Here is a 12,500-nt window from a genome sequence, read left to right as displayed (position 1 = left end):
CTTGTTTTCAGCTTTTGGCGCTCATCATTAATCTTACCTGAAGCCATTATGGTGCCTTATTCGTGCCAACAGTTCGGTGATGTTGTCTGTTGTTGTTGTTGGTGGTGGTGGTGTTGTTGTTGTTGGTGGTGGTGTTGTTGTTGATGTTGATGTTGTTGGTGGTGGTGGTGTTGTTGGTGGTGGTGGTGGTGTTGTTGTTGTTGTTGTTATATGTGTGTATTGTTGTTGTTGTTGGTGGTGGTGGTGTTGTTGTTGTTGTTGTTTCTGTTGTTGTTGTTGTTGTTTGTTTGCTTTGTTGTTGGAGCTTTCTCTTGTCGATACATTTGGACACGGAAAGAAGGCTGACAGGGACAGCTTTATTACCTCACTCTGCCATAAGATGCCTCATTATAGCTAGCGTTATGATTCTCCTCTAATCACGTAAAAGGCCAGAGAGCGTATGAATGCCTGTCACATAAACTACCTAAATACGATCCGCGTATTCATAAATTCTGCCAAAGAGGTCTTTGGAAATGTTCTGTCGTTGCCGTTGTTGTCGAGTATTGAAGGGGCGTGTGTTGACCTCGGCGTAATTTGTAGCTGTTTCATCATTCCAACCTTTTTTTCTTCTTCTTGGTAGCTATGGAAACGGTCAACGCTGAGTTTTGTATGTCTTGTTTTCCGCCGAAGTCTTTCAAGAAAAGGACAAATAAGCATCTCTGATAGAATTTCTGTGAATTGAGGTTGTGTGTGTATGTGTGTGTGTGTGTGTATGTGTGTGCGTGTCACCGTGTGTGTGTACATGTGTGTGTGTGTACATGTGTGTGTGTATGTATATGTGTGCGTGCGTGTGTGTGTGTGTGTGTGTGTGTGAGTGTGTGTGTGTGTGTATATGTATGTGTGTGTGTGTGTGTCTGTCTGTCTGTCTGTTTGTCCGTGTGTGTGTCTCTCTCTCTCTCTCTCTCTCTCTCTCTCTCTCTCTCAGTCTCTCCCCCCTCCCCCCACCCGCTCTCTCTCCCAAAGCCGATAGAAGGCTAACGAGGACAGATACAAATTACAACGTTAAAAACATAACAAATTGAAACGCACCGGAAAAGGATCATTCAGTGCATAATATGTCCGCGCACGAAAACTCTCCTTTCTCCCCATAGCTCAATTCATCACGAAACAAATCCCTCGATCCTTCCCACAGCCTTGCCTGGTAAAAGGTCTGACAATGACACACACGCTCAGCAGAAAGCCGTGGACAGGACGAGAAAAGCCATGTCCCTGTAACGAGACACATAATCTCAGTCCTGACATGTGCCTGTGACGTAAGACTTCCAAGTGAGCGGCGCATTGCATGATGCACTAACACGTGCACACTGTGTCACTGCGCTTGAAAAGAAAGGGGGATATTGCCAGACAAAAAAAACAAGTCGCGTAAGGCGAAAATACAATATTTAGTCAAGTAGCTGTCGAACTCACAGAATGAAACTGAACGCAATGCAACGCAGCAAGACCGTATACTCGTGGTCCACCGCTCACGGCATAGGCAGTGAAATTGACAAGAAGAACGGCATAGGCAGTGAAATTGACAAGAAGAGCGGGGTAGTGGTTACGCTATGCTGCATAGCACGCTTTTCTGTACCTCTCTTCGTTTTAACTTTCTGAGCGTGTTTTTAATCCAAACATATCATATCTATATGTTTTTGGAATCAGGAACCGACAAGGAATAAGATGAAAGTGTTTTTAAATTGATTTGGACAATTTAATTTTGATAATAATTTTTATATATTTAATTTTCAGAGCTTGTTTTTAATCCGAATATAACATATTTATATGTTTTTGGAATCAGAAAATGATGGAGAATAAGATAAACGTAATTTGGATCGTTTTATAAATTTTTATTTTTTTTTACAATTTTCAGATTTTTAATGACCAAAGTCATTAATTAATTTTTAAGCCACCAAGCTGAAATGCAATACCGAAGTCCGGGCTTCGTCGAAGATTACTTGACCAAAATTTCAACCAATTTGGTTGAAAAATGAGGGCGTGACAGTGCCGCCTCAACTTTCACGAAAAGCCGGATATGACGTCATCAAAGACATTTATCAAAAAAATGAAAAAAACGTTCGGGGATTTCATAGCCAGGAACTCTCATGTCAAATTTCATAAAGATCGGTCCAGTAGTTTAGTCTGAATCGCTCTACACACACACACACACACACACACACACACACACACACACACACGCACAGACAGACAGACACACATACACCACGACCCTCGTTTCGATTCCCCCTCGATGTTAAAATATTTAGTCAAAACTTGACTAAATATAAAAAGAAGGATTTGTTATGTCGTGAAGTAGACCAGAGAATGTATCGTACTCAACATGCTAAATGATAATAATTTAAACAGATTTGTTCCATTTATTTTTATTTTTGCCAATGTCAAGCTTATGAATGCACAGGGGCACAGCGTAAAGGCTTCTGAGAATAGACGATGTTCGGAAATATATCTGTTTGTATTCGTTGTGAAAGAGTGAATACTCTTGCTTTTAGTGAGTCAAACTTTCGCTGATGGGGTCTATGTCGACAAAAAGAGTGGGATTCCCTGTAGGTGGAGTTCCTGTAGAGGTATTCCCTGTATACATGGAATCCCTCATGGTGGAGTTTTTCTGAGTAAAACTTGAAAACCATACTCGAATTTCTAAGAAATATAAAAAAAAGATCGAAAAACATCAAACTCTACCGATGTCGCTAAGTATCACGTGACTTTCAGCGATATCAGCGAAACGCTACAGGAACTACACCCTGTGGTATTCCCTGTACACAGGGAATCCACCTAGAGGAACTCCACCTACAGGAAATCCTACTCTTTTGGTCGACATAGACCCCATCAGCCAAACGTTCCCACGTGACGGTACACCAACAGTAACAAGCGAGGGGTGTGTCTGAATCACGTAGAAAAGTAACACGTGTGGAAAGTTTGCCTCACTAAAGGCAAGAGTATACACTCTTTCGAAACCCGCACAAACCCGACAGTTATTTCCAGAGTGAGTCTGTTTAGCTGAGAAGGAATACAGAGTTGTAAGCGAAACAACATGTGCAGTGTTTGTACTGTCTGTCGGTCTGTCTTTCTGTCTGTCTGTATGTATGTCTGTTGAGTTCAGCCCAGTTCAGTGCTCTCTCTCTCTCTCTCACACTCTCTCTCTCTCTCTCTCTCTCTCTCTCTCTCTCTCTCTCTCTCTCTCTCTCTCTCTCTCTCTCTCTCTCTCTCTCTCTCTCTCTCTCTCTCTCTCTCTCTCTCTTTCTCTCTCTCGCTCAGTGCAAAACTAGGGTATACAAATACTGATTACAAATAAATTCAATGCACGAACAAAAAAATGCAAATTAATTTGATGCAAGTAACCCCACTATACAAGCTGAATTGAATCAGAAAATTGAAAATCGTTCCTGTTTTTTTTGTTTTTTCAGACGAAGGAACTGATGACAGTCTCCAAGTGTCAACCATAAGACGTCACCCTGCTCTAGCCCTTCCACACTCAAAGGGATTTTGTACAATCATCTGTGCCTTCGTTCGTATATACCCAAGCCAACGTGTCTTGCCCCCGAATGGAAATGATTTTGTTCGTCGCAGATTCATGAAGTCTTTCGTCACAACAACAAGGAAATCATTATAAGTAAGAGAAAGACTTTCTTTATCTCGTCGTAGACTTAAACTTGATTGTGTTTGATTTGTTTTGTTTCGAACTATACAAAGCAGTTTCGAACGACCGGCACGGTGGCCTAGTGGTAAGGCGTCCGCCCCGTGATCGGGAGGTCGTGGGTTCGAACCCCGGCCGGGTCATACCTAAGACTTTAAAATTGGCAATCTAGTGGCTGCTCCGCCTGGCGTCTGGCATTATGGGGTTAGTGCTAGGACTGGTTGGTCCGGTGTCAGAATAATGTGACTGGGTGAGACATGAAGCCTGTGCTGCGACTTGTGTCTTGTGTGTGGCGCACGTTATATGTCAAAGCAGCACCGCCCTGATATGGCCCTTCGTGGTCGGCTGGGCGTTAAGCAAACAAACAAACAAACAAACAAAGTTTCGAACGTGACTCGCTTCATAAAGTCAACACTGACGCTTTGTCAATAATGGCTAGGATGGTGTGTGTTTCAATTTCAAGAAGAATGACATTACAACAACAGGGGAATACAAAGTAAGTAAGATAAAGTTGCTCTTTACAATTGCATACTAAATTTGATCGTGAGTGAGATTTTTGTTTTAATCTAGGCGAATCAGTTCAGAAGTCAACATTTCTTGTGCTGAAATGGAAAGGATTTTGTACTTCACAGTATCACAAAGTTTTACATCACCACAAGAAGAAAAACAAAATATAAAGGAAGACAAAGTTTTTTCCATCGTGCAGACTAGAATTGATCGAGTGGTTTTGTTTTGCAGAGTAGACGAAGTCGTTTTGTACGTGCCGGCTTGAGAAGTTGTGAACATTTTTTTTTATGGTTTAGAACTTCAGACACTGGTCGTATTATCTGGCCGGACGAAGACGTGGGTGTATTTCGTGTGTGTGTGTGTGTGTGTGTGTGTGTGTGTGTGTGTGTGGGTATGTGTGTGTGTGTGTGTTTGTGTGTGTGTGGGTGGGTGTGTGTATGTGTGTGTGTATGTACGTGTGTGTGTGTGTGTGTGTGTGCGTGTGTGATGTTCCTCCTTCACTTTCCAGACTAACGACGGACTGTGAATCATTCTGAAGCACGTCATTCGAGGGAACAACAACTGTTTGATCATTGTGCCGGATCTAGGTCAGCACAAGACTAATTACAAATATACCGAATGAGGCCCATTATTTTACCTATTGTCAGTCTGCTTGGCTGCCGCGGTTTAGGACCCCCCCCCCCCTCTCCCCCAACTTAAGACTTACTCCCTTTTAAGACCCTGTTTTCTCAGACGGTTTTTTCTTAACCTCTATAAAATTCACCCCCATTTCAAAACTGCCTCCTTTTTCAGACCTGGTCCTCTCAGATTGTTGGACGTCTTAAAAGGGAGGTTCGGCTGTACATACGACGTATCTCCCCCTTCTGTGTCTCGGTGGTCTGGCGGCAGTGGATATCCCTTCTCGTCTGCTGTGTGGTTGAACTGCACGTGTCGACCGGCAAGTTCAAGGGTCACGGTGGGTTTTTGTGTTGTTTAAAGGCACAGTGCAGCTCACAGCCTTCGTTTTGCGTTTTTGTTGCAGCTGAGTGCATTTACAGTTCAAAAATCCTCCTATGGTAGTAAAACAAACCCAAAACTACCCAACGACGACATCTGTGAAGCTCGACAGTTTCTTGTTCACGCGAGTGCATAAATTAACCTAGTTATTACGTGGTGTTTGGTCGGAGTTCGATTCAACTGAAAGATTCCGGCCTCCATTTTGTTTTACACAAACTCATGATGACGTCTGACATATATAGAGACATCCAGATTTGCCTTCGTCAAAAGTTCGTGAGTTCCGATCTTCGCGAGTTTGTTGAAGTGGTGACGTCACATCCCGTCACGGTCACCACTTTCCAATTTCGGTCCAGATTTACGCGAAGTTCTTCATGCGCGTTCGTCTGTTTTTCGAAACAGTGATGACGAGTAGTGTTATATATGACGAGTCTTTTTCATCGGAATATTCCAGACATCTGAATATGGTGGGTATACAAGCAATTCGATTTTTAGATTCATTCCTGTAAAATCTCCCAACTCTAAAACAAATAGGCCTAGTGGAGATCAGTGGAAACAAGTGTCTTGTTCAAGAGAGATCAAGGGAGATAATTGGCAGGATATGTCGCCCGTCGACTCAAGTTCTGAGTTTTGTGTGGGTATCCGTGTTCATGCACTAGGCCTCCAAAATGAACAGTTTACAGATGCACAGTCCACAGAAGCATCATAAAGATAATTATTAAACTTTAACACTGCGCACATAAAAAATATTTTTAACATTATGAAAAGGATTAAAAGTACTCACGAAGATTGCTGATTGAGGTTCGTCAAACACGCCTTTTTCCCCACGCAGATCCCGGTCTTCGGCAAGCAGTGGTGGGCGCGAAAAACCAAGCGCATGCGCATTGAGGCACAAAGTTAAAAATAGAGAGGAAATCCCCACCACCGACGAATGTTCGGAAGGTTGAATCTGGATGTCCCTAATAATTGTTTGCTAGTGACGTGTCTTTTTGTGCATGGTGTGGTGATCTACCTGATCTAAATTTATATCCAAAAATAGGTCAAGACCAGCCGGGTCCGAGTACGAAATTAATTCGTAAAAAAATCGCAGTTCTTGACTCTTTGGGTGCAAGTCAATGAAACTTGGTAGTTCTTCTAACGGATAGCTGCCTGAGGTATGACTAAAAGCCCCAGGGGCTCCGTGCACCTGGATTTGACAAGTTCAGTACCTTTAACTAAGAAATTAAAGTGTATCAGTGGATAAAAAAACAACCCGGTGGAATTCCTTTTTCTGCTGTAATGACCAACGTATCCGTGATCCTGTCTCGGTAGCTGAGCTACATGCAGCTTCAATTCCACATTCACTGAGATACTATACTGCATCAGGAAGACGAGAGATTTGGCCTTTGTGTTGTAATGACCAACGCTTCCTGATAGTCTCTCATGAGCTTAACTTCGTGCATCTGTAATTCCATGTAATGTCATACTTCACGAGACTCTGCTTCGTAGAAGAACAAGAAATTCCTCCGAGGTAGGAAAAACACCCCCGTCCTTACCATTCTCACTGCCACCAACTGAGAAGGTTATTTCCCTTTGACCATTAATATGTCCCTCTATAAGTCCTTGTAGAATCTTAATCCACCAATAACTCCCTAACCGTGTGTTTGACTGGTCCCAATTTTTGTAAGGACCGTCTCAGGAATGTATAGAACCTGTTCACCAAGTTTGGTGACGATCGGTCCGTTCATTCTTGAGATCTATATGCGAACACAAACACACAAACACACAAACAAACACATCGACCGAATCCTATACACACCCCTATACCGGGGGTGTAAAAACAGATGTTGTCTTTGCGTTGTGATGACCTGATCCTGTATCTGTACTCTGTAACTGTGCCCAATGCTGCTTTAATTCCACATTCACTGAGACATTTCAATTTCATCAGAAAATCGACAGATTTGCTCTTGGTGTCGTGATGACCAACGCATCCCTCATGGTGACCGCTGCACCAGCAGTGACCTCACCTATGCTGGAGCTCTTAGCCAACGCACACGCCTTCCTCCCCGACGCCAACAACAACAACAACCACAACATCATCAACCTCAGCAGCATGGCCTTCAACAGCAGCAGCACGCCGCGGGCCTACCGGACGGCCACCACCATCATGCGAGAGGGGGGTGGCGAGCTTGGCCCAGGTGGGGAGGCTGGGGATGCGGGTTCGTGTCTCGACTGGCAGGACGCTCAACACATTCTCTTCCAGCTCGCCAACCTCTGCATGGCCGTGTCCTTCCTCACGCCAGTCTCGTTCAGGTTGGATTATTTTATTTTATTCGTTTTCTGTTTCGCTATTCGTCTTTTACTTTTTGGTAATGTTAATTTGTTTGTTTCTTTCTTTGTACTTTTTCTTTTTGATATTTTTAATTTTTTTTTTTTTTTTTTTTTTTTGGGGGGGGGGAGAGGGTATTGCTGTTGTGGTTGTTTGTTTGTTGTTCTGGTAGCTTTGTTTTAATCAGTTATATGCAAGCTGCTTCAACAATTTGTTTATCCCCTGTTTTGTCTCAAAAAGTTCTTTTTTAAATTTAGAGATTAAATAGATATTTTTGTTTGCGGGAAGCTTCTTTCTTAACTGGTATTTTTTTCAAATCAAAATCGTAAATCAACAAAATTTCAATTCATTTTTGTTTAAATTTTTAATTCAAAATCTAACATACAAATAGTATTCATTTGGTTTACTATACCGGTATTTACCGACAGACATTTTGGCAACAATGACTGCCAGAAGAATTGAGTTCAAAAAATTCAATGACAAAACACAACATGCAAGGTATAACAATAGACGATTTTCGGAAATAACTATGTCAGGATTTGCAAGCGTTGTGGAAGTGTTGCGCACCCCCTGTCTCGTACAAACAGGAAACACATCAAGGGCGGATCCATCAAGTTTACGAATAAAATACTGTTTAAACCAAGGGCGAATCCAGGATCTTAAGGAAGGGGGGGCACACCCAAACTTTTTTGCACAAACTTGAAGGCGCGAAGCGCCTGAATTGAGGGTGCTAAGCAAGGAAGCAAAATGCTGCAATTTAGGGCTACAATACAATACAATACAATACAATACAATAACTTTATTAATCTCTAAAAGAGAAATTACATTGCTGAGCGTTTGTGTCCGTAATAATAACATACATAAAACATTCAAAATAAACATTTGTTCTTTGTCCTGAGAAAATATAGTACATTGGTTATCACATAAGAAAGTATATTAAAAATAAATTAACATGCATTCACCATCAACAATGCACAAAAGAAAGTCAGCACCTTGCCGGTTATCACATAATTGTCTAAGAGAGTAGAATGCAAAACAAAATCAACAATACTGAGCTCAGAAACTGTCATTTAATCATCTCTCTCTCTCTCTCTCTCTCTCTCTCTCTCTCTCTCTCTCTCTCTCTCTCTCTCTCTCTCTCTCTCTCTCTCTCTCTCTCTCTCTCTCTCTCTCTCCCTCTCTCTCTCTCTCTCTCTCTCTGTGTCTCTCTCTCTCTTTTTTTTCCCTGAAGGGGGGACCCGGGCCCCCTTCGCCCCCCCCCCCCCCCCCCCCGGCCCCCCTAAATCCGCCACTGCACATGGTCGACCAGTTAAAACCACGATCGCAGCGAATGACTGAATCTAATGTGTATGTTATGCAGTGTTCATTCGATATGATGCCTTTTCCTTTTGAAACTCTTCATGTGTTTCCTATTTGTACGAGGTTAGCGGAGCGCAACTCTTCATGTGTTTCCTATTTGTACGAGGTTAGCGGGAAGCAACTCTTCATGTGTTTCCTATTTGTACGAGGTTAGCGGGGAGCAACTCTTCATGTGTTTCCTATTTGTACGAGGTTAGCGGGGCGCAACTCTTCCACAACGCTTGTAAATCCTGACAGAGTTATTTCCGTAAAACGTCAATTAGGCCAACACTGAAAAAATAGTCGACAGGGGAAGTAATCATCTTGCTTCAATTCAATACAACGGTTGTTTCCCTTGTCAGAGTAATAATAATTTAATGATAGCAAAGAACGTACCTGATACGTAGTATAGCAGTCAAGGGGATGACTACTTGTCATAGATAACTATTTGATTGAGAACGTTTTGTCTTGGTGCGAAGTCTAACAAGGCTGTTGCTGCCGTCAACTAAACTTATTTGAACGCCAATTTTCCTATTCACTCTATATATAATCATGAGAACGGTTTCAGTTATCTGATTTGATTTCTCTGACTTTGACTTGTTGTTGGTAACCTTACTGGCTTTGTGTTTTTTTGTCTGCCAATGTTTAGTATTTGTAATGTTTGTATTCTTGTATGGGTCGAATCTACCCACTCAGGACAGTTACCAATGGCTTCTTATTGCATATGGCGAATTCAATTCTTGTTTTTGATCTTATAATGACAATAAGGGTATTTATATGGCGCAAATCTCAACATAGTTCTAAGCGCCTTACAAAACTAATCATTAAAACAATTCAACCAAATACAATGTATCTTCTGCCTTCTTCAGGTTCCACTTGCTATTCCTGCGCTGCCTGCTGCTGCTGGCTTTCCTGCTGTTCCTGCTGTGGGCGGGGCTGTTCATCTGTATGCCTGATGTCCTTGGCTGGAACCTCGTCTTCTTCTTGCTCAACGGCGCACACATAGGCTGGCTGCTCTACCGGCATCTTCCATCCAGGCTGCCCGCTTCCCACGCTGCCCTGTACACAAAGGTAAATTTGGTATTTATATTATGGCCAGTGAAGGTGACACTCGAGTCTCAAGATGTGACTGTCTTTGTCAAGAAAAATTGCAGGAGTTCCTAGACTGTTGCATTACCCCTCATAATGCCCCATGTGTTGTGTTCAGACCAGTGAAGGCGACACAGAAGGAGTTCCGAGACCTTTGTATTTACACAGATTGTTCAATTAACACTCGTATCCTTCATGTCTTGTGTGCATGCAGGTGTTCAAACCAGTGAGGGTGACACAGGAGGAGTTTCTAGACTTTTGTATCAACCCTCATATGCCATGCGTTGTGTGCAGGTGTTCAAGCCAGTGAGGGTGACACAGGAGGAGTTTCTAGACTTTTGTATCAACCCTCATATGCCTTGCGTTGTGTGCAGGTGTTCAAGCCAGTGAGGGTGACACAGGAGGAGTTTCTAGACTTTTGTATCAACCCTCATATGCCATGCGTTGTGTGCAGGTGTTCAAGCCAGTGAGGGAGACACAGGAGGAGTTTCTAGACTTTTATATCAACCCTCATATGCCATGCGTTGTGTGCAGGTGTTCAAGCCAGTGAGGGTGACACAGGAGGAGTTTCTAGACTTTTGCATCAACCCCCATATGCCATGCGTTGTGTGCAGGTGTTCAAGCCAGTGAAAGTGACACAGGAGGAGTTTCTAGACTTTTGTATCAACCCTCATATGCCATGCGTTGTGTGCAGGTGTTTAAGCCAGTGAAAATGACCCAGAAGTAGTTTCTAAACCTTTGTATCTACACAGATTTTTGTGTCAACCCTCGTATGCCCCGTGTGTTGTGTGCAGATGTTGAAGCCAGTGTGGGTAACACATGAGGAGTTCCTGGACCTTTGCATCTACACAGACTTTTGTATCAACCCTCGTATCCTCAATGTGCTGTGTGCACCTGTTCAACACATGAGGAGTTTCTAGACTTTTGTATCACCCCTCGTATATCTCCCGTGTGTTGTGTGCAGGTGTTAACGCCAGTGAGGGCAACACAGGAGGAGTTCCTAGACTTTTCTATCACCCCTCGTATATCTCCCGTGTGTTGTGTGCAGGTGTTAAAGCCAGTGAGGGCAACACAGGAGGAGTTCCTAGACTTTTCTATCAACCCTCGTATCCACCATGCGCTGTGTGCAGGTGTTCAAGACGGTTACACAGGATGGGTTTCTAGCCCTTTGTATCAATCCTCATGAGCCCCATGTGTTATGTGCAGTGTTCATTGAAATGGACAGACAGACAAACACGGATAATACAGATAATGAACTTAGCTCAGAAAATGTCTCAAGTCGCTGACGAGAACGATGGTCAGGCAATCGATTTTTTTTAAATTTTTTTATGCTTAACGCCCAGCCGACCACGAAGGGCCATATCAGGGCGGTGCTGCTTTGACATATAACGTGCGCCACACACAAGACAGAAGTCGCACCACAGGCTTCATGTCTCACCCAGTCACATTATTCTGACACCGGACCAACCAGTCCTAGCACTAACCCCATAATGCCAGACGCCAGGCGGAGCAGCCACTAGATTGCCAATTTTAAAGTCTTAGGTATGACCCGGCCGGGGTTCGAACCCACGACCTCCCGATCACGGGGCGGACGCCTTACCACTAGACCAACCGTGCCGGTGGCAATCGACTGGGTCCAAGTACCGTGATTGTCACGTTCCAATAACTAACCGTCTATTCTTGGTTCTTGATTCTGAATTTTGGAACGTTTGTTTTGGGATTTGTGCAGGTGTTTAAGCCAGTCAGGGTGACACAGGAGGAGTTTCTGGACCTGTGTCAGCTGGGGTCGCTGCAGGAGATGAGCAAGGGCGGGCTCTACGCCGTGGAGAGTCTCACGCGCTGTGGGAGACGTGTGTCTGTTCTCATCAAGGGCAGGTGAGGCTTTCTGACGTGTGTGTGTGGGTGGGGTGGGGTGGGGTGGGGGGAGGGGGGTGTTAGTGTGTGAGTGGGTGGGGGCGATAGTGTGTGTGTGTGTGTTTGTGTGTTTCTGTCTGTCTGTGTGTGTTTGTGTGTGTGTGTGGGTGTGTTACTGAATGTGTGTGTGTGGGGGGGGGTTGTTAGTGTGTGTGTGTGTGTGTTTGTGTGCAAGAGTGTGTGATAGAAAGAGAGAGAGGGAGACAGACAGACAGACAGACAGACAGACACTAGTCGGAAAGACAGAAAGACAGACAGACAGACAGACAGAGATCGAGATGTAGACAGAGACAGAGGCAGAGAGACAGAGACACAGATAAAGAAAAAGAAGATCAACAAAACATTTCGTTCGTCCTCACTACGGCTGACATTTCTATTCCCGTTTCTGCATCTTACTGGCATTTGTTCCATCTGCTGGATGCGCCACAGACATGCAGGATGTACTGAACAAAAGAGCCAACAAGCAGAATAACTTCTGGACTGGCAGTGCAATTTCCTGAGTGCTTGGGGCTTCTAGAAAAAAAGAATACGCCGCCCTGTCCAGCCCTTCCGGGACTTCCCCACTGCCCACTAGACAAAAAATAAACGCAAAAATAAATCGCCCTCAAGAAGAAAGAAAAGGTTGAAATTAATGTGTGTGAATAACAACAACTATTGACAGAATTTAACACAACGGAGAGC

At 43.6% G+C, this 12,500-nt stretch overlaps 1 protein-coding gene across 1 annotated transcript in view; it reads left to right on the top strand.

Annotated features, from left to right (window-relative positions):
- Positions 1-7,127: 7,127 nt before the first annotated feature.
- Positions 7,128-12,500, top strand: part of LOC138961290 (blood vessel epicardial substance-like) — an 8,953-nt gene continuing 3,580 nt past the window's right edge. The window contains exons 1-3 of the mRNA XM_070332891.1: positions 7,128-7,462; positions 9,686-9,887; positions 11,635-11,780. Coding sequence (XP_070188992.1) covers positions 7,128-7,462; positions 9,686-9,887; positions 11,635-11,780 — 683 coding nt within the window. The remainder of the gene's footprint in view (positions 7,463-9,685; positions 9,888-11,634; positions 11,781-12,500) is intronic.

This window comes from Littorina saxatilis, linkage group LG3, assembly GCF_037325665.1.
Source record: "Littorina saxatilis isolate snail1 linkage group LG3, US_GU_Lsax_2.0, whole genome shotgun sequence".
Lineage (NCBI taxonomy): Eukaryota > Metazoa > Mollusca > Gastropoda > Littorinimorpha > Littorinidae > Littorina > Littorina saxatilis.
The sequence above is the reverse complement of the archived record's forward strand: the minus strand, read 5'-3'. Positions and strand labels throughout refer to the sequence as shown.